General features: G+C 36.1%; 1 protein-coding gene across 1 annotated transcript; it reads right to left on the bottom strand.

Moving 5' to 3' along the window:
* Window positions 1-20,854: 20,854 nt before the first annotated feature.
* On the bottom strand, window positions 20,855-21,844 carry LOC131958113 (G-protein coupled receptor GRL101-like). The gene has a single exon (XM_059322989.1). The coding sequence runs from the start codon at window positions 21,842-21,844 to the stop codon at window positions 20,855-20,857; it is 990 nt and encodes a 329-aa protein (XP_059178972.1).
* Window positions 21,845-22,801: the final 957 nt, after the last annotated feature.

Raw genomic sequence — 22,801 nt, forward strand, 5'->3', positions numbered from 1 at the left:
TTGTAATAAAATTTACTCCACACTAAACATTACAATTTATCCATACTTAAAAACGCGTAAGCCTAAATGCACGTATAAGTAAAACACTTTAAAAATCAAAGAAAAAAAAATTAAACTTACATAACTTTTAAAACGAGAAGCAAATCTAAAAAAATGGTTGTATAATTATATTATAAATTAAAATAAAATATGTTTTATCTTAATATTATTGTTTTCATATTCTTTCAATGCAATTTAATTTAGGGGAAATGAATTAGACAAATGCAAATCTAATAAAACATATTATAATAACCACATATTGTAAGTTACATTTAAAAGCATTAGATAAAAGAGTTAAATTAAGACATTGTAGTAAAAAGATAATAACATTTAAAAAGAATTTCGAATCCAACTGGAGTAATTTACCTTTATCTTCAACACTCCTCAGTACCCGTATCTTAATTAACTCTTCATACAAAAAAAAATAAAAATAAAACATGCGATAATAATGTTCATTTGTATCTTTACTGCATTATAATTGTATGGAAAGTAAATGAAATAACGAAATAATCAATGTTGTAATAATAAACCCAATGCGATTACGCTGGATTCAATGGTACTATTATTTTTAAAGATCGAACCAGTGGCGGAACTAGAAAAAAGGGCTACCCCACAAAAAAAATATTTGGGCCCCATAATTTTATATATATGTATATATATATATACATATATATATATATATATATATCTATATATATATATATATATATATATATATATAGATATATATATATATATATATATATATATATATAAACAAAATACGAAAATACGAACAAAAAATACTCATTTCGGGCTTATTCGAGCTTTGAATAAAAATTTAAATTCTTTTTAATAAAAAAATTAAAACAAGTAATAACAACACGTCATTTGTGTGAGTGCTATTAGTCTTTTTTTAAATTCTATTTCAATGTATTATGTCTGTTATAATTCTTCCTGTATGCTTATTGGTCAAAAAAATATGAGTAATAAAAGCTTTGTATGAGTAATGGTTTCTCGCGTTATGTTTATTTGTATGGTTTTTTTTTTATTTGTACGTTTATTTTATTAGTTTTAAATACATTTCATTTTTATACTTTGTCTTTGTATTTTTATAAAAAATAATAATTAAGAGAAGTAATTGCTTTTTAATTTTTTAGTGCTAATCTATTAAAAGGAGATTAAGAGCGCACATATTTGACTATTTAAATAAGGGAAATAAGGATAAACTAGGCTAAGGACGTATGTTATTTTTCAAATGTCCGTAGCTCTATCTAGATCTAGATCTAGAATCTAGGCCAATAATGAGTTTTTTTTCAGGCCCTAATTATTTTTATAAAAATCTTTATCGTTTAGCAATTACATTGGCTAAATTGGGATATAATTTAATTTAATACAATATTCGCGTTGCTAAACTTTTTTTACATTGGCTCAGGACAAGTGCTCAACTGGCTGAAATGATAGTGTAAAAGTTGGAACGTGTTAAATTGTAATGATTTTTATTTGTAATGCAAAGTGGGAAATCACAACATACGCGTTTGGTTTTGATTAATTATTATTAGTTTGATCTTAGTTTAAATAATTTATTTCGTTTTATATTCAAATGAGGTTTGAGCTCAGAAAATATTATACAAAATAAATTTATGTTTTAAAAAATAAAAATATATAAACTGAGGTGTGACTTCTTTTTAAATGTAAATGATAAAACGGTGAGATAAGGGGCGGTGAAATAGAGACACTAATAGAGTTCACTTTTATCTTTTACCTCAGAATGTAAAGGGATAGTGTGGTCAAACCAATGCTGAGCCGAAATTGATGTTTTTAAAAGACAAAAATATTGTGTCTGATGTGTAAATTCTCCAATTTTCATTTCTTGTCACTTAAGAAATACAAAATATTTCCCTTCAATTAAGGTAGAGAATGGCCAATAGAATAAAGTGTTCAGTAGAAAGTAGGCTTAGAATCAAATTACAGCTCAAATTCAATAAAATATCGGTTGTAAGTAAAGGAAACTAAAATACTGAATCTTCTATAGTACCGATCATAATAAAAAAAGGATTGGATTTGAGAGAAAAATATAAATACCGAAAATCTAACCAATAATCCCAAATTCTCGCAAATCATCTTCAAACATCAATTAATCAATTACTGTGATGTTATAGAAGAATGAGCATCATTTTACTGCATGTCCATTCTTAAACTCCTCCCACCGCTTGTAGAGAACAGGAAGTGTGTAGAGAACTGGATTAATGGCCGAGTTAAGTGGCAGCACAAACACTACCAGCCAGCTATAAAATTCATGGCTTAGATCGTACCCGTTCGCGGCCATTAAACCAAAGACAAAGATAGTAAACGGGCAGAGAAAATTTGAGGTTATTACTAGAGAAAGATTTTTAGCGATCGTGATCTCTCGTCTTTGCTTAGTGGCGTTGTTAACAAACGTTTTTACTCTGGAAATATTCAGAAAAATGGCCATCTGACCAACGGCTATTAGAATAAATAAAATACCAGGTAGAACTAAAAAAGCGCCAAAAGAATACATCCGCCCGTCTTCTTGATGGTTTAACATCGGTAAACCAAGACACATTCCATTAGAAGAATAGATGCCCCAGTCTTGGTAGACAACAGGCACTAGAGATAGGACCAAACCTAATGTCCAGGATAACATAAGTAAGAAAAAATTCAAGTTACGTGGTATCCTGTATGTCCCAAATGGAATTCTTACGGCCAAATACCTTTCTATTGTGATGAGAAGCACAAACATTGCTGACGTTTCACAAGACAGTGTTGCTAGGAAACCAGCAACTGAGCATAGTGTGCTGTGACGCCATTCTGATTCGTAAATGACGTAATCTTTTCCGTAATGGATATAAATTCCTACTATGATTAACAGATACACACCCATGTTAAGGTCGGATAAACCAAGGTTTGTAACAAACAGTCGATAACTTTTTGTTATGACAGCTCTTTCATATTCGAAACGAAAGACCAGAACCGTTAAATTTCCGACAAAAGACAGCACAGCGATAATCCAGAATAGATTCCGTTTTACAGGGTCGTCCAATATGTTACCACACGTGGACTTAAATTCTTCGGGCGCTACACAAAATGGGATCCCTGTGCCACTAATCCTTGGGCAACACATTTTAAAATGGTCAGAGTAAAATACGGAACTTACCTGAAGTTTAGCCAAGCTATCTGCTGTATCTAGGTCTATGTTTAAGTCTGTTGATCTTACATCTAGTGATACGAGTGTCATGGATTTTATATTGTTACGAAAATAAAATACATGAACCCTAGTGTGACTGAGATTTAAATGCTCCAGAGCCTTCATTGAAAAGTTAAATGATGTAATGTTAGTAAAAGATAGATCTAGTGTTCTTATGTATTCGTGATCTAGTTCTATTAAATTCAACTCTTTGTTATAAGACAGATTTAAAAAATTTAAAATTTCAGTTTTAAAGAATAATTTTAGATGAACAAATTCCCTGATGTTGTTATGACTCAAGTCGATATATTTAAGCTTATATCCGGCATAGTGGTGAGAGTAAATATTATTGGGAACTTTTATATTACACCTGGACGCGTGAAGCTGATCATAAGTTTCAAATGTATCTTGAGGCGAAGCGCGTATATTCGACAAATCGATGCCAGAAACATTTAAAATCTTTGTCATTGTGTTAAATTCCTTAAAACTCTGTAAGCGAATCAAATCTGTTGGTATTGCTGGCCTAGCGTAATTCCAACCACATTGAAACCCCGTTGGACAAGTCATTTGACAATGTCTTTCATCGTCACCGTAAGGACAATGTGTCTTTTTGTCACATACGTGAACAGGTAGGAGAAATATATTTTGAAGTTCAGTATAACTTTTAATGCACCGAAAAAGACTTTTGCTTTTTATAGTTATACTTTCGTCTTCTCCATAAGGACAATCTTGAACACCGTTATTTATCATATACAATGGAATACAGTAAGAAAAAGGACATTTGTATAAACCCTCGGAGCATTTAAATTTCTCGCAATCTTTTAGATGTGACAAGTCAGGACAGCCTGTTTCTTTTTTAGCACTACTTTTCAGATAAACACAACGTGGTGCTAATTTTCTCCCACCCTCAAAGTCGCTGCAGCTGGTAATTTTCTCCTGTGTTGTATCACAGAACACGATCTCATAGTTTAACAGCTCCCTGCAATCCTCAAAACATTTGTTCTCTGTGGCTACATGGGCTGTATGTGAAATTGTTAGACCAGGTCTAGGATTTAATTTTGAGAACCACTGACTTGGCAAGCACGTGAAGTTGCTGCACATCGTTTCAAAGCAATCTTCAGCACAAGGTTGTTCTACAATATCACTATAATCTTCGATACCACCATCGCTTAATTCTGAGTTCTCATATCTTTGAGATTCCTCAGAATATTTTTTTGTACTTTTTTTATTCAAGTTACATTGAAGCAATTGAGATAGTTCAACAGATCTAGTAAAAAATTCTTCACATTTGTCTTTGATCTCGCAGTCGTTTTCTTTGTCACATGCTATAATCATGTGTGTAGAGTTATCTAGATGACATTCGTAATTTGTCCTTAAACTTCCAATGATTTTATCATCATAATAGGGGATAATTAATGTCCTGTTTTTATATAAAGCAAACTTTGGATGACACAATATTTTAAGAAAGCTGTCATCCTCTGGATACTGTATTGTCAATGTCGTAGTAGAGTTCAATAGCAAGGAGCGGAACACTTCGTACTCACAAATCAACAAATTTTTCTTTCGTTCTGTAAAATAAACTTGTGCATCCATATCACTCACGTTTACATTATATCCATCTGAATGTGCTGACCTTACTAATTTCCACGTTAAGTATCGAATATTAAAGTCATTCCTCCCCCTAAATATCTCCCATGGAAACTCAAATGTCAAAGGTCGTCCATTGGTCCACAGACCCATAACGATAGTTGAGTGTTTATTTTGAGTAAAACCGACATGAACATAATAAACATTGGATCCATTTAGATTAAAATTGATTTTAGCCAAAAGCTGTTGCTCTAAAAATAGCAATTCTTCTTTTGTTTCCAAAGTTACTAAATCAGCTTTCATTTTCTTACAATCAGATGACGCTTGTCTATAACTTCTCTTGTAGCTAGTGCTGCCAATATAGAAACACGACAGTGGAGATCTCGTCCCGGTTTTCATTAGTGGAATCCAGCCATGTTTACATTGCCCACATACAGTTTCATTAAACAACAAAATGTTTTCTCCTGAAACTGTTAAGACATTTTCGTCAGACAGAGTATTGAGATGCTGAGATACCGAAGTGTCTATGATGTAATAGAAATAAAACGGGATATTTCTTGTTTGTTCAAATCGTGGAAAAGAAAATGGTCCATGAAATTTTTCAAATGTCTGTTGCTCATATGATTGTGTTAGCATTATTGCAAGACGTGTTACTTCGAAACGACTCGATCTTTTGAATATTTCCTCCGCATTTATCTTTAATCTGGCACGGAAAGAAATGTTTTTGTCTGATTCTGTTCCAATTAAGTTATCCAGTGCTCTAGTCAAGTCTTCCGTGGTGTTGTGGTCGTTAAAGTCAATCAGATGTTGAGAGTGAGTACTGTTCACTATGTCCAGCAAATGGACGCGAAGTCTCAAAGTCTCGTTCTTCTCTTCTGGAAGAAAGTGCCCGACGATATTCTTTAACCTCTGTTTTTGCAGTGTGGAGTTTCCCAGTGGGTAGGTCACCAGCAGCAGATCGATGTCACTACCGCGGCAGTTGACCAATGGCTGGCTGTAGTTCGTCGTGTTTACTGCAGCTAATAAGGCAAATACGTCAACATTTAAGCGAATAAAAATTATCTATATATATAATTCTCTTCTGGGAGACGTTGGAAAACAAGCTGTAAGCGCGCCGAGCAGCCCCCTCTTTTCCTCTCTATTCATATCGCAACCACCCCACACCCACATGGTCTGGTGAGTTGTAGTTCACGCTAAATGTTTACATCGTAGAGCCGGGTTTAGTGACGGCTATTAGGGGCAGATAATTTAGTTTAAAACTGTTTTATACTTAGGGGAAGTAACTAAGTGGAGGCTGCTTTCACGTGGGTGGGGGTGGGGGTAAGGGTTGGGGGAAAGGAGGGTTTTAGTGTTTTAAAGCAAATATTTTCAGTGGCAGCGTTGGTACTGTCGAATTCACAAATTATGAATTACTGAAAAGTAGAAAATAAAACACCTAAATAGTGGCGTATGAAACGCCGCGGGTCGGCTCGTAATTAAATAAAACAAGTCCGAGTCCAAGGTTAAGTTCTGGTCCGAGTCCAAGGTTAAGTTCTGGTCCGAGTCCGACACCAAGGCCAAGGCCAAGGCCAAGCCCAAGCCAAGACCAAGACCAAGACCAAGCCAAGACCAAGACCAAGACCAAGACCAAGACCAAGACCAAGCCAAGACCAAGACCAAGACCAAGACCAAGACCAAGACCAAGACCAAGACCAAGACCAAGACCAAGACCAAGACCAAGACCAAGACCGAGACCGAGACCGAGACCGAGACCGAGACCGAGACCGAGACCGAGACCGAGACCGAGACCGAGACCGAGACCGAGACCGAGACCGAGACCGAGACCGAGACCGAGACCGAGACCGAGACCGAGACCGAGACCGAGGCCGAGGCCGAGGCTGAGGCTGAGGCTGAGGCTGAGGCTGAGGCTGAGGCTGAGGCTGAGGCTGAGGCTAAGGCTAAGGCTAAGGCTAAGGCTAAGGCTAAGGCTAAAGGCCTAGGCCTACGCAAAGGGAAAGGCCAATGCCAAGTGCTAAGGCCAAGTGCTAAGGCCAAGGCCAAGTGCTAAGGCCAAGGCCAAGACAGTGCTGTGCTGAGCCGAGCCGAGCGGAGCCAAGCTTAGCCGAGCTTAGCCGAGCTTAGCCGAGCTTAGCCGAGCTTAGCCTAGCCTACCTAGCGTAGCGTAGCTTAGCTTAGCTTAGCTTGGCTTGGCTTGGCTTGGCTTGGCTTAGCGCATATATATATATATATATATATATATATATATATATATATATATATATATATATATATATATATATATATATATATATATATATATATATATATATATATATATATATATATATATATATATATATATATATATATATATATGGCAGCTTGAAGAAAAGCTTGGAAAAAGAAGACAAAACAAAGTTGTTGAGGTAAACAGGTATATTAGGTTTATCTTCTTTATAATTGTAAAATAATTGCACTTATATTTAACTAAATTTGTACTATGACTTACTTTAGTTACGTTTTATAATGCAAAAAATAAAATAAAATAATTAACTGAACAATTTAGTTGATAAAGACGAAGTCGTGTACTTACTCCACAGAAACAAACTAAAACAGCAAAAGTTGTTTCAGCATTCTGTTTGTCACGAGAAATGTACCTCAAAATGTGATTGTTTGAAAAGTAGACCAGAATGGACACTTGCCCGAATGCGACAATAGCCCGAATGGACACTTGCCCGAATGCGACAAATGCCCTAATGGACACTTGCCCGGATGCGACAAATGCCCGAATGCCTATTCGGGCTTTTGTCGCATTCGGGCAAGTGTCCATTCGGGCATTTGTCGCATTCGGGCAAGTGTCCATTCGGGAAATCAGCCTTCGGGCAAACGGCATTCGGGCAAGTGTCTTTCGGGAAAACGTCCGGCTCCCGAAATGGGTGTGGTCTGTTTTTGACGAACGCATTGGCGTAGCCAGGATTAGAAATAAAAAAAGTGAAATTTGAAACAAGTAGCCTCAGTTTTAAAACTTTGTTCAATACCAATGTGTAAAACGCCTTTTGGTACAAAAAGAAAGATATGCTTCAGTCTACAAGTACAGACAACACCTTCAGTAATAGTAATACTTGGAGAAAGAGTTTCAGTTACAGTCATTTGCGTCAGCATTTTACATATGAGTGGATAGATTCGCCCCCCTGAAAATAAACAAAGTTGTATGCGATTTATTTGAATAGAAACAACTTAAGGTTAGAATTTTACATCACTATTTCAGAATGGTTATTGAGAAGAATAGTTAAATTATTCAAATGTTGTTGAAGTTTGTTGTAATTGATTTTTGTCTCCATAACAGGATTCCTTTGACAGTTATCTGGATTTTTCTATGCATTGATGCAAAGCTTGCTTGTAAGTTATGCTTGGAATCCACATTTGTCCTCTATAAAAATTTACCTTATAAAAGTATATCGAAAACCGCCTCAATCATTTTTATTAGTCTTGGCCAACACCAGGATGGTTTAAACATATTAGTTTCACACGTTTAACTCTTATTGCAATGGTGTCATGAGATTATTTCCTTTCGTAAGTTTTTTCCACACACGATTAAATCCCCTTGTGGTGGTTTTATAACACTAATTCCAATTAGGGTTTTGCATAAAAAAAATTGAAATTCGCCCAGTTATACTGCCATAATTGTTATGATTTCACAAGATTAGTTTCCCTTAGTGCTCATTTTAAAAGATCAACTACCCTTGTTGAAGTATAACTCCCATCGTAATGATTTTACAAGAATTATTCTCCTTGTGGTGGTTCATGAGATTAACTCCCTTTCAATTACGTAGAGTGAATAAAAATAGCGTCTTCTGTCATCCAAAACATATCAATTATTAGTTAAAACTAGTGTTTGGAACCCAAGATTACCGTCTTTAACATCACATGGTCATTTTCAGCAAATCAAATTTGGCAAGAAAATGAAAAGAAACTATGCTTGATGCACATTTGTTTTTGAAAGAATCTAAATTAAAATATAAAATATAGCTTCTCGTAGTGCACCTTAAAGTTTGGAAGTGTGCGACTTTGATGATTTACAGAGGCTTTAGAATAGGAATTAGTAGCAGATGAGGTTTAAATGTACTTAGTTAGTAGAACACATACGTATTATCTTGTCTATAATTTAGACATGCCCTTATACGATATCTGCAAAATTAATCTTATTTTTCTACCTATTACCTTCTGCCCTTTTTTTCTTTGATGACATTTGTAATGTTAAAACACTCTTGGTACTGCGAACACGTTTCTAGTGACATCGAGAGTGTATTCCCATTACAGGTCACCATTAGAACTCACCTCATTGGCCTTCGTTTTAAGATAAAGATATATTCACTACCGAATTAGGTATGCGGTTTCCTGGCGAAACAGAGTGTTGTCTGGCCAAATAATGCGGTAGTCTAGCTAAAAAATTCTTACGGTAAACAAACTGTCAGGCACACAATATCCACACTCGCTGAGTTAGTGCAAATAAATACACAATAGGAAAAGTTCAAAAGCTTTGAGGTCAATCTAGAGTGCGAAAACCATGTTTGCTCTCACAATTTATAATTTTACTTGTGATTGGTGATATATATAAATGAACCGGGAGTGATCTCCCCTAAACTTTCTCGAATATTCTAATATAAAATTACGAGGGATGGCAACTCAGGACATAGACAATATTTGTTATCCACTTTAATTACTTAAACTTTTTATAATAGAATAGAATCTCGTAAAAAAAAAGAATTGCACACCAAGTGAAAAGTTTCCCTTTCAAACCTGACGGTCTATGGGGCAAGTGAAGTAGAGTTCACTTGTTTTTGTGACCCGAAATATGAATAGATAGTGTGGTCGGCACTATGCCCAGCCGCCTTTACTTTCCCTAACAGGAGTCAGGTACCCATCAGAGTTGGGTGGACTCAGGGACGGTCTACTGACTTGAACCCGGAATCGAACTCGAGACTAACGGGTTAGCAGTCCAACTCTCTACCGCTAGACCACTCCGTCCCACACCAAATGAACGCCTAATAAAATGTGCATAAAAGTGCGGGATATTATTAGTATTTTATAAATTTACATGCGTTTTTTTAGAAATCGGAAATAGCGTAAATTAGTACTTCCGGTCAATGGAAATTACTCAAAATTTGACAGAAGGTAGAGATCTTTTACTTACATGTGAAATTTCAATTATCTATCTCAAATAGTACTCAAATTATAGGCTTTTGAAAAATTCAAAGTAGAAAAAGTACTACTTCCGGTTATCGGAAATCGCTCAAAAGTTTATCATTTTCTACGATTTCTATATAATACTTATATATGAAATTTTATCAACCTAGCTGTAACGGTACTCAAGTTATCGGGTTTACACACAGACACACAAACAGACAGACAGACAGACACACAGATAGACAGACAGACACACAGACATACGGACAAGATTGCAAAATTATGTTTTTCCGTATCAGTGAGGTGTGAAACGGCGAGATATATAAAAATCTCGATTTTTTTTTGCACGATTACAAGACTTTCTCTATACGGAAAAGTAAAATTGCGAATTTACAAACACTTGTGCACCGAAGGCTGACCCAAAAATTGGAAGAGACTTAGATACTCAAAACATCTGTCTTTTCTAATATAGTCTACAACAAATGCTGTGCGAATCAAATGCATTAGTTATCGGAAGCAGCAAAAAAATTTAAATTAAATAAAATTATTAACAAACGCGTTTATATAAATAAACGAGAATGAGACCACGATTTTACATCTTGAAGAGAAGCTTCAAATGATGTTGCTACTGAGCAAAACGTTTAGTCTAGAATTTAAAAAAAAAATAAAACACACTTTAAACTTTAAGAAACATGTGCGGAAATCCCATTTGTTAGCAAAAAACGTCTATAGACTCAAATTAGCCGTCCCGACCTTCGAAAAACCTATCTGTAGAGGACCGTGGGATGTGTGTTTGTTAAGCAGCATATACCCGGCAGAGGCGTAGCGACCCCTCCCGGGGCGAGCTTTTAGTTTAGCGCCCCTCCCATATATATATATATATATTTGAAGTGCTTTGAAGTGCAGATCTGCATCGCTTTTTAGTTGAATCCACTTTTCAACAACTTCTTCTTGGCAAATCTTTTTACTCTTTTTAGGATATGCCAGGCATCAAAACTACACTGGAACATTTTATTTCTATCCATGATTAACAGTCGATTTTTAAGCAGAATTTATGAGATTATTAGATCTAACTTTCAATTGAAAAGCCTCACACAGACAAATTTGATTCAGCGAGACACGTGTAGGCCTATTTGGGTTGATCGAATAAACACGCATCACAAGCTGACCCTACACCAGGGGTCTGCAACCTTTTGAGACGGAAGAGCCAAAAGTTACTTTCAAAATTTCCTAGTTTTTAAAGAGCCACTAACATTTTTATTTCAATATTTTATTATTTGATCAGGAATAGGTAAATAAATTTGATTTGTTATTTAAAATAAGTAGCTTTAAATATGAAATAATATTTTTTTCATATAAAAACATACACTTGTTTCGCCAGGATAATGAAATTAGTTGCAAAAAATAAAAATATAGGACTATCTCAATCCACTTTAGAAGTCGTTAGCTTTTTTTTTAATTTGGGGTCGTCCATAAATGACGTCACGCTTTTTTGACGATTTTTACCTCCCCCCTCCCTTCCGTCATACGTCGTCACAAAACGCTAGATTCCTCCCCCCCCCTAAATTGACGTCACACCTCAGCCTACAGCCCCCCCCCCCCCCCTCAAAATTGCAATTGAATCTTTTTTTAAACATCGATAGTTTTCTAAAATCTTGTCTGAACTCAGTCAAAATAGAGTATTTTAATCAATTCCTATTACAATTAATTAAAACAGTTATCTAAAACTCGAAATAACGTCTAGAATTCGTTTTCTAACATTACTTTTTTTATAATGCATCTGACCACCCCCATCCCCCTCATCACACACCGTCACAAAATTACGGACCCCCCTCCCCCTACGAGTGTGCCGTCACTTATGGACGACCCCTTTTCTTTACCTTTAGGAGGTGTCTCCATTAGCCAGGCAAGCCTTAAAACGGCAAACGACGACTAATTGGCTTGGATATCCGTTTGATTACCTTGTATCGGTCGCTTCTGTCCTTTGGTTCTCACCAGGCTTATGTTCCACCCTAATGAACGCAGGGTAAACTCGTACCCCACTGTCCAGTACCCGGCTAGACAGTAGTAAACTAATAACTTTAAAAACAAGTTAATTAAAACGTCTATTGACATTTAAGCGCAATTTCCTTATGTTATCTAAAAATAGCTCTGACGTATAATGCTGGGGTGCGTTCAAGCTAGGAGAACGATCGGTTTGTAGGTGTTTATGTAATTTTAAAATTTGTGACCGAACGAAAGGATATTTTTGAAAACTTTCTTCGGCAATATTGTTCTAAATTATGGCATGAATCAATTGGTAAATGTTTCAAGTCGCTAAGTGGTCTGTTTGCCGAGATGTGGGCCAAAAACTGTATTTTTTTCGAGTTTTTTTGGCTTTTCCGGGAAATCCATGAATGGAATTCCGGGAATTTTTTTGGCCTATGTTCATCCTCGGAACTTGCTTAACATATTTGCTTTTGGAACTAGTCCTCGATATTGCTTCGTTGAGGAGGAGATACGACTTAAAGCTGCGGACAAGCTGCGGACACACATCCATACATCCAGAAATGACGAGTTAATAATCGCAATCCCCCAGTATGGAAATTGCGCTAAAAATAGAAATGAACAATAATGAAAGACCCAACTTTAGGAATAATACACTGAAACTATTAACACTGGATAAGGTACCTAAGTAATCAACACAACCCTCACGTTATTAAAATGAGACACAGAAAAATACCGAATACGCTTGAATTAAGGGATAATTACTGCTTAATCTAGAAGATATAACATGGCGTTGTACGTGGCTCTCTCTCCTGTGTTTAATGGGCTGCCTCGTGTGTGGAATATTCCTGCTTTATATACCACTCTGAAATTATGGGATGTTGACCATTGGAGGAAGGAGCCAAAGCACGAGCCACACGAACTCAGTGGTGAATACTATCACAGGGGTGTGATGGAAAATTTCTTTAGTTTGAACAACAGATAGCTCAAGGCCATTTAACATATTAATATAATTAACAATAAATAAAAAGAAGACCTAAGTAGGTCACACCTTTACCCATTTTACTGTTATTTCTCTCAACTTTTTTATAATCACATATATGACATCATGTAAATATTCATTATGTACTTCTGTAAAACCCTTCGTTTTCGTTTGATGTTCGAAATTATGTAAAGAATTTGATGTTGATCAAATGTTGATGTACTTATTTAAATTGCAAATAAAAGTATTGAAAAAAAGTAAACAAGTAAAAAATAAACAAATAAATAAAAATAATAGATTGAAAATAATTAATACCGCACAATTTGTAATGTATTTGACATTGTTAAACACGTTTTTTCCTTGTATATAATTATTTTGCTCATATCATCATGTTTTATGTTTATTCCTCTCTCGTTATTAATACCTCACAATTTGCCACTTGTAATGCATTTGACATTGTTAAACACGTTTTTTTTCCTTGTATGTAAATATTAAAACAACTTAACTTGAGGTTAATATTTTAAAAAGGAAAATAAAAGTATTAAAAAAAAACAAATTTAAATAACAATTTTCGATCTGACTGGTAGACATGAAAGGTAGGGTGTCGCTAAAGATTTGTAACTTCACTATTGTTCAAGATGACTTAAGCTATAAAAAAAACTACATTTATTTACCTTTAATTTGAGACCAAATTTATTAATTAAATTCAATAAGTAGCCTAGAATATGATTTGTGAAAAGACACGTTTGTTGATTGATTTTCAGGGAAACGGTGGTTTAGTTTTTTAAAGAGTGTTATTATGACGCGATTGACCGTTCACTGCCAATCAGCAGAAATGTGTCGTCTGCTAGATATCTCCTAATTCGAATACACGCCTGGCAAAATGGAAAGGCTTAGTTAGCTGTTGTCTCGATCAAGATATTTTTTATAGGTTTTGTTTATACCCTGCATGATTTATAGAAGATTAATGACTTTAGTTTAGTAGAGAGCAAGTTAGAATTTTCTATAATTTAGAATATTTTCTCAGTATGTTTAAAACCATATTAAATAAAGCAATTCACGTTTTGATTACTTACTTTTATTATGTACTGCTAGCTATTCTCGGCGATTAGAGCAAAAATGTACCAATGGCAAGTTTGGATCGAAAACTAATCTCGCTCATTGTTTAAACTAGAACAGTATCGTTGAGTAATACGCAAAAATAACGATTTTAAGTAGATTTCTATATATTTCTAAAATGCCCCAGAAACATTGTGTTAAAAAACTGAATCACGGTATCGTCGTTTTCAGCAGCCATCATTACCCTGACGACGGTAAAAAAAAGTAGGTCAAGCGACAGGCTATGAAAGGTAGCACATACCTTTATAACGTTTTCAAGGCTAATATACAGTTTTGAACATTATAATTAACTCCTTCCAGTTTTTGTTTTACATTTGTGGGGAAATTAGTTGATTAGCGTAATTGTTAGTGTTTGCTAAACCTTTATCTTGGATTAAGATATTGCGGTACCAGGTATTTACAAACACAATATTTTTACAAGTAAAACGGTAGAATTTTAATTTTGATTCAATATTCAACATTAAACATTGTCGTTAAAAAAAGATCACTATACTAATTACAACATGTAATGAAAACATTTTTCCCAATCAGTATTATCCACAAAAAATATTAAAAGTAGCCATTAATGTTTGAATTAAACCACTTATTACACTAAACACAAATAGATTAAGATTAACTGTTTTAATAACATGTAACTTATACTATTAAAATACGCAAAGCAAAAAGTTGGGATTTCTATATAGTACTAGACTTACCCATCATCCCTTAGATAACTGTGGGTTTCGGGGGTCATCCATAAATGACATCACGTCTGTCACTTATCATCACAAAATAACCAGACACCACATTCAAAAAGACGTTTTTTATCTTTTAAAAACACCGATTTCGGCTGAGCATAGGTCTCACCACACTATCCCTTCATATATTTACGCCACATGTGACCTACTGATCTCTACTTCCCCTGCCCAGTGTCCAGCCAAGTCTCAGACAACATGTTTTTATCGTTTAAAAAAACGATTCCGGCCGAGCTTGTCTCTGACGACACTATCCCTTCATATGCTTAGGACAAAGAAACAGATGAACTCTACTTCATCTGCCCTGTATCCCGCCAAGTTCAAATAGTCAAATTTATCATTCACATCTAAAAAAAAATGAAATTTTTCAACATGTCTAAAATCTGTGCCACCCGCATGAAAGCCTATTACACTAACAACTTAGCTGTCTAGACTCGTGACGTCACTGATGTTTTTGTGGTATAATTTAATACATTTGTTTTGCAACTTGATTTACGCGCATAGGCCCTATCTAGATCTAAAATCTAAGTCTAGTAACTTTCAAATTAAATTTTATCTTAAATTAGCCAATTGCATAGCTAAACAAACAAAGATTTATATAAAAAATGAAGGTCTGAAATAGTTTAGTATAGAAACTCATTATTATCTAGATCTAGTTAGAATTATCTAGATTCTACGATTGGTTTAGTTAAGTCTAGTTTTCCGTAACTTTGTCTAGAATCTAGATCTAGATCTAAAACCTAGATAGATGAATCACTTGTATTATTCTTGAATTAGATGATCCGTGAAGCTAAAAAGGAAAGATTTATAGCAAATATTTAAAAAAGTTTAATAAAGAAACTCAATAAATTATTCTGATTTTAAAATAATTTGGTTCTACCTAGATTCTAGATCTATAAATAACTTTCTTGGCCACCTGATATTTAGATCTATAAATAAATTTCTTGGACAGATTGTAGAGATAGAGAAATGTATTGTAAAACTAAATGAAGAAGACAGTTAAAAATTGATATAAGTGTTGGAACGTAATAGAAACAGCAAACGGACGTATTGTTAAAATTATAGCCGACAGAAAATTAGCTTTATAACGCGTTAAAGATCTGAATAGGACACGAAATCTTTTATGGAAGTCGCCATTTATTGTACTAAAAAGTAAACAAATCATGTGACGTCACTATTCCCTCAAAATAAAGCCAATGTTTTAAACTTTTAAAATTAATGTGGTTAATCTACGAATGAATAAATCAATAAATTAAATAACGTCTTTAAATAAATTTGTGATTAACAGTCTGTATGAAAACAAAAAATGCTCTCTATCTGCATACTATTTCACAGCTCTACACATAGAGCAGATTCTCTCCAGTAGCCAATCAGACAAACAAATAAATATTCAAACATGTAAACAAAGTTGAGTTTTAGTTGTATTTAGATTGAAAGATAACTGTACTAGTTTTCAAACATAACTCATATGAAAATAAATTATGTTACATATTTTCAATCGAACCTCTTAGTCATTATGTTTTATTTAATATTTTTGTCAAAAAATAGCTTATGCTTTACTATAAAAAGACAATTTAAGTAAAAACTAACATAAATAATTCACAACAATTTAAAGCTTTGAAACACAATTCTGATACAAAGTATGTAGACTATCTAATAAAAATGTACAGTTTTATTATTTTAAGAAATAAAACTAATCAATAATATTAACTCGCATACATACTTGTAGAGTAATTTTAAACAAAAAGATAAATGAAGTTAAATATCTTACTCGGAGGAATATGAACAGTTACCTTTTCAGAAGTAATTGTAGAATGATGGTATTTAATGGGAGTTGTTTAAAAATATGATGGGTTAGTTACACATGAAGGACTAAGTAGACACTTGTAAAAGGGGATGAATGGTTGTGAATGTTGTAGATACTTTGTTCGTCCCTGTTTAATCATCGTGCTGTGAGTTGTGACAGTCTGGTTTGTCCCTGTTTTCTGTAAGGGTATGTAAAGCGTGTTCAAACGTGTGAACACGCCCAGATCAGACCCAAGGTACTGTTAGTTAGCAACTGTATCTTCGTTTGTGTACTAGCGTATGTATTTATATTTAGAATAGTCTGTGTTGAGTAGATAGTGTTTCATTTAGTCTTTATTGTAACCCTATTGTGGTTGTGCCGTCTGATATGTTGCTTGATGCACTTGATCACCCGCAAAGGCGTGTTCATGCTCACAACAGTGCATTAAGGAAAACGCCTTGGAGAATTTGAGGGACATTGAAGAAAGCTACTGACAATAGCCGGACTGTCTTATTAGCTGCAAAGAAATTTGACAGAGTTTGGCGAAAATTGAAAATAACTTACACTGGAGTCTCCATGTGTCTTGGGTGGGGAAGTGAAACAATGAAAATTAGATAGATAAAAATCAACACTAACTTCTATTTAAAACGAACGTAGGCATCATAGTGCTCACGGGATAGCCCGTGGCGGCCAATCAAACCCCGCCGGGGCGCCGGCAACCGCGCCTTATTCTATTTAGTGACAGACTATTTTACCTCATCTTATCCATAGCATATAGCATTGTTTAAAACGAACGAATGCGGCATGGCGCTCAAGAGAAAGATCCGGGCGCATATTGCACCCTGCCGAGTCACGCCCCCGCAAAAAAATTTTTTCTCAGAAATCTCCCCTGTAGTATTCTCATAATCTTTCCCAAACATTCAACGCGATTTGGTGAAATGTGAAACAATGCATAAATGACAAACCCAGATACCCATAAGCCCAAAACCGTGCGGCGTCAATTCGGCCAATGACGAAACGGCCCCGTCAAAACGACCCCGTCAAAACGACCCCGTCAAATCGGCCCCGTCAAAAGGGCCAGCGACATATGGACCCCGTCATATAGGCTCACGACAAATAGGCTCCCGTCATTTAGGCTACCGACAAATAGGCTCCCGTTATATAGGCTCCCGACAAAAGGGCTCCAGTCAATAAGGCTCCTGACAAATAGGCTCCCGTTATTTTGGCTCCCGACATATAGTCTCCCGTCATTTATTTTTTTCCACAAAACGGCCCCCGTCATTACGACTACCGACAAATTGGCTCCCGCCATTTAGTTTCTCCACAAAACGGCCCCCGTCATTACGACTTCCGACAAATAGGCTAGCGTCATTTTGGCTCCCGACAAAAAGGCTCCTGTCAATTTGGCTCCAGACAAAAGGACCACTGACACAGTGGCGTAGCTACCGTAAAGCTAGCATGGGGGCCCAAGGCACATAGGGACCCTTTTCCCTCATAAAAAATTAAAACTTTTACAATGGAATTTTAATATTTGTTACATATAAATAATTTTAAAAAAGAAAAAGGTTAAAAGTTCCAAAAAGCCCCCCCCCCCACTTGGGGGGGGGGGGGGGGGGGTTCGGCAGTGGGATTCAGTGTTTGTGGGTCAAACAGAGCCCAATCGTTATAATAACACTACAGGCTATATCACTTTGTCGTGCAAGACATTGAGAGAATCAGCCTATAAATAAACTTTTTAGCAGTAGTAGGCAAGCATAATAATATAGTATAAATACAAAATCAGGACATATAAAATACAAAATGTTGCCTTCAGAATATTTATATATTAAAAAATATCCATCGTAAGTAGAAGTTGATCTCTTCGTTTAACTCCTCTGTAGCCTAACGCAGAGGCGTAGCGAAGGCGAGGCGGGGGGTGCGGACCGCAACGGGTGACACCATTTAGGGGGGTGACACCAAAGGCAAAAAATTGTAAAATTTATAGAATGAAATGCCATTTTCCAGATCCATTAGTTAAAGTTAAATAGTCTTCTAAGTACAAATCGAAAATTATATCAAGGTGGGGGGGGGGGGGGGGGGGACACCACGATGTAAACGTAAACTATAAAGAAAACAATGCTACATCCAACTGATTATAAACAGACTGTAGATAAACATCGTTACTATTAAGTCAGCAGTGATTAAAGCTTAAACACGTACGTGTACCAGTATGTGGCATATATATAAATTTTAGGCCTATGTAGGCCGACACACACACACACACACACACACACACACACACACACACACACACACACACACAGACACACAGACACACAGACACACACACACACACACACACACACACATATATATATATATATATATATATATATATATATATATATATATATTTATATATATATATATATATATATATATATATATATATATATATATATATATATATATATATATATATATATATATATATATATATATATATATGCTTTGTTTCCTGGGAGGGGGGTGACAATACGAAGTGCCGCACCGGGTGAGACCCGACCTAGCGACGCCACTGGCCTAACGGCTGACGAAGGGGCCCACTGATAATTTTTGCATAGGGGCCCAAAAATCCTAGCTACGCCACTGCACTGATAATACCATTTCTGTAGAGACTAAGTCTCCCGGCAAAGCGGTCTCATTGAATATGACATCTGCCAGTGGGACCCCTTCATCAATATTCTTTAGAGTTAGCTTATCCAACACTCTTATGTAATACAACGTATGCATCTCTTGTTCGGCAGGCCTTATTTTTATATTAGTTTATCTATTATAAAATATAGTATGTTTTAATTTAAGGGTCATCTATCTATGACATCCATAATTGAGTCGGTTATAGGCTGTTCCAACTCATTGTGTGGGGAGAAGGGTCCACGCTGTACCTTCCTAACTGCAATATGCTTGTACAGGGGCGTAGCGAGGGGGGGGGCGGGGGGTGCGGACCGCACCGTGTGACACCATTTAGGGGGGTGACACAAAGGCAAAAAATAGCAAAATATATAGAGAAAAAGTTGAGGGGGTGGGGGTGCAAATCGAAAGTTTGGGGGGGGGGGGGGGTGCAAATCGAAAACTTGAAAGTTTGTCCCCGGGAAGGGTCGCAACGCCTCTGGGGGGGTGACACCATGAAGTGCCGCACCGGGTGACACCCGACCTCGCTACGCCACTGTGCTTGTAGGTTATCAAAACAAAATGCTGTTATCATGTTAACATCATATATATCATACATTTACACTTCTGTGCTCGCTTTTAAGCAACAGATCTTTTCTGTTGTAAATTAAACATTATCAAAACTTTAGAATTGGTAGAATGTAGCTGTTAAGGGCTCGATTTGTTTGTGAATTAATGTTGGTTCATGAAAAAATAATTTCATTCGGGCATTAAAAAGAGGTTATGGTGGTATTGGAGGTAGGACACAATGGTTACTTTTATGCCAATAGTGGTCATACCATTCATTTTTCTGGAGCCAATATGTCGGGAGTCATTTTGTCAAAAGCCTATATGTCGGGAGCCCAATTGCCGGAAGCCAATATGTCGGGAGCCCATTTGTCGGTAGCCAAAATGTCGTGAGCCCATTTGCCGGGAGCCCATTTGTCTTTAGCCCTTATGTCGGGAGCCAAAATGTCGGGAGCCGCTTTGTCGGGAGCCAACATGTCCTGAGCCTATTTGTCAGGGGTTAATATGCCGGGAGTCCATTTGTCGGGAGCCTAAATATCGGGAGCCCATTTGTCGGGAGCCTATATGTCGCAAGTCAATATGACGGGAGCCCATTTGACGGGAACCAATAAGTCGGGGCCCTTTTGACGGGGCTATTTTGACGGGGTCGGTTTGTCGGGAGTCGATTTGACGGGGTCGTATTAACGGGGCCGTACTCCGTTAGTTGCTGTAAACTGTTCGTGTTGTGAGCTATCTATCGTCATGGCGTCTAGTTTGTACTTGATATTGTGAGTGTAACTAAAAATAGTTGTTAAAGGCTTGTAATGTTTTGTTTTCATCAACTAGTGGTAACCGACTGTGCAGAAAATGAACCTGGGATTTATCCAGGCGACCCCCTTCTTCACTTCGAGTTAATATATATACATAGATAAAATATTTGCTGTACGCAAAGAACACTAAAATTTGACACAACATGTAGTAGTGAAAAGATTATTGTCACCTAATCAATAACCAATTCTTGTACAAAAACTGGAATGTTGTATTGTCAGCTATTATTGTAAAGTTATTCAAATTCAAGTATCTTTTACTGCATGTCTATTCTTAAATTCCTCCCACCGCTTGTAGATAACAGGAAGTGTGTAGAGAACAGGATTAATGGCCGAATTTAGTGGCAGCACAAATACTACCAGCCAGCTATAAAGTTCATGGCTTAGATCGTGACCGTTGGTGGCCAATAATCCAAACACGAACAGAGGAAACCAGCAGAGAAAATTAGACACGACGACCAGAGAGAGATTTTTGGCGACCGTGATCTCTCGTCTGCGCTTAGCGGCACTCTGGATGTTCACAAGATTATTGGTTTTCTCTCCAGAAATGTTCTGAAATATGGCCATCTGCCCAATGGCTATTAGAATAAATAAAATACCAGGAAGAACTAAGAAAGCACAAAAAGAATACCTTAATCCTTTTTCTCGATGGTTTTTCATTGGTAAACCAAGACACATTCCATTAGAAGAATAGATGCCCCAGTCTTGGTAGACAACAGGCACTAGAGACAGGACCAAACCTACTGTCCAGGATAAAATAAGTAAAAAAAATTTCAGGTCACGTGTTATTCTGTATGTCCCGAATGGGAACCTTACGGCCAAATACCTTTCTATTGTGATGAGAAGCACAAACATTGCTGACGTTTCACTCGACCATGTTGCTAGGAAACCAGCAACTGAGCAAAGTGTACTGTGTCGCCATTCTGACTCAAACATGACGTAATCGTTTTGGTAATAAAGGTCACTCCCAGCTATGATAAGCAGATACATACCCATAATAAAGTCGGATAGTCCAAGGTTTGAAACAAACAGTCGATAACTTTTTGTTATGACAGCACTTTCGAACACGAAACGAAACACCAGAACCGTTACATTTCCGACAACTGACAACACTGCGACAACCCACAACAATGTCCGCTTTACCGGGTCATCTAGTGGTTTTTCGCACGAGGAAATTCCGCTTATGGTTGCTATACAAAACGGGATCCCTGTGCCACTAATCCTTGGGCAACACATTTTAAAATGGTCACAGTAAAATACGGAACTTACCTGAAGTTTAGCCAAGCTATCTGCTGTATCTAGGTCTATGTTTAAGTCTGTTGATCTTACATCTAGTGATACGAGTGTCGTGGACTTTATATTGTTAGGAAAATAAAATACATGAACCCTAGTGTGACTGAGATTTAAATGCTCCAGAGCCTTCATTGAAAAGGTAAATGATGTAATGTTAGTAAAAGATAGATCTAGTGTTTTTAAGTATTGGTGATCAAATTCTATTAAATTTAACTCTTTGTTATGAGACAGATTTAAAAATTGTAAATATTCATTATCATAGAATAATTTTAGATGAATAATTTCAATGATATTGTTGTGACTAAAATCAATATATTCAATACCTATTACTCGATCGTTGTCATTAAAAATATTACTGAGAACCACTAAATTACAATGTGATGCGTACAGTTCACGAACAGGAAGATTTATCCCTCGTGAAAAAACGCGTGACAAATTGACGCCAGAAACGTTTAAAATCTCTGTTATTGTATTAAAATCATTTAAACTCTGTAAGTGAATCATAGCTGTTGGTATTGCTGGCCTTGCGAAATTCCAGCCACATTGAAATCCCGTTGGACAAGTCATGTGACAATCTATTTCATCGTCCCAGTAAGGACAATGTGTCTTGTTGTCACATACGTGAACAGGTAGGATGACTATTTTTTGAAGTTCAAAAAAACTCTTAAAGCATTGAACAAGATTTGTGCCTTGTATAATTATACCTTCATCTTCTCCATATGGACAATCTTGAACACCGTTATTTATCATATACAATGGAATACAGTAAGAAAAAGGACATTTATATAAACCCTCGGAGCATTTAAATTTCTCGCAATCATTTAGATGTGACAAGTCAGGACAGCCTGTTTCTTTTTTCGCACTACTTTTCAGATAAACACAACGTGGCGCTAATTTTCT

The sequence above is a fragment of the Physella acuta genome, unplaced genomic scaffold, assembly GCF_028476545.2.
Source record: "Physella acuta isolate Inbredline_101_S28 unplaced genomic scaffold, ASM2847654v3 ptg001291l, whole genome shotgun sequence".
NCBI classification, from domain to species: domain Eukaryota; kingdom Metazoa; phylum Mollusca; class Gastropoda; family Physidae; genus Physella; species Physella acuta.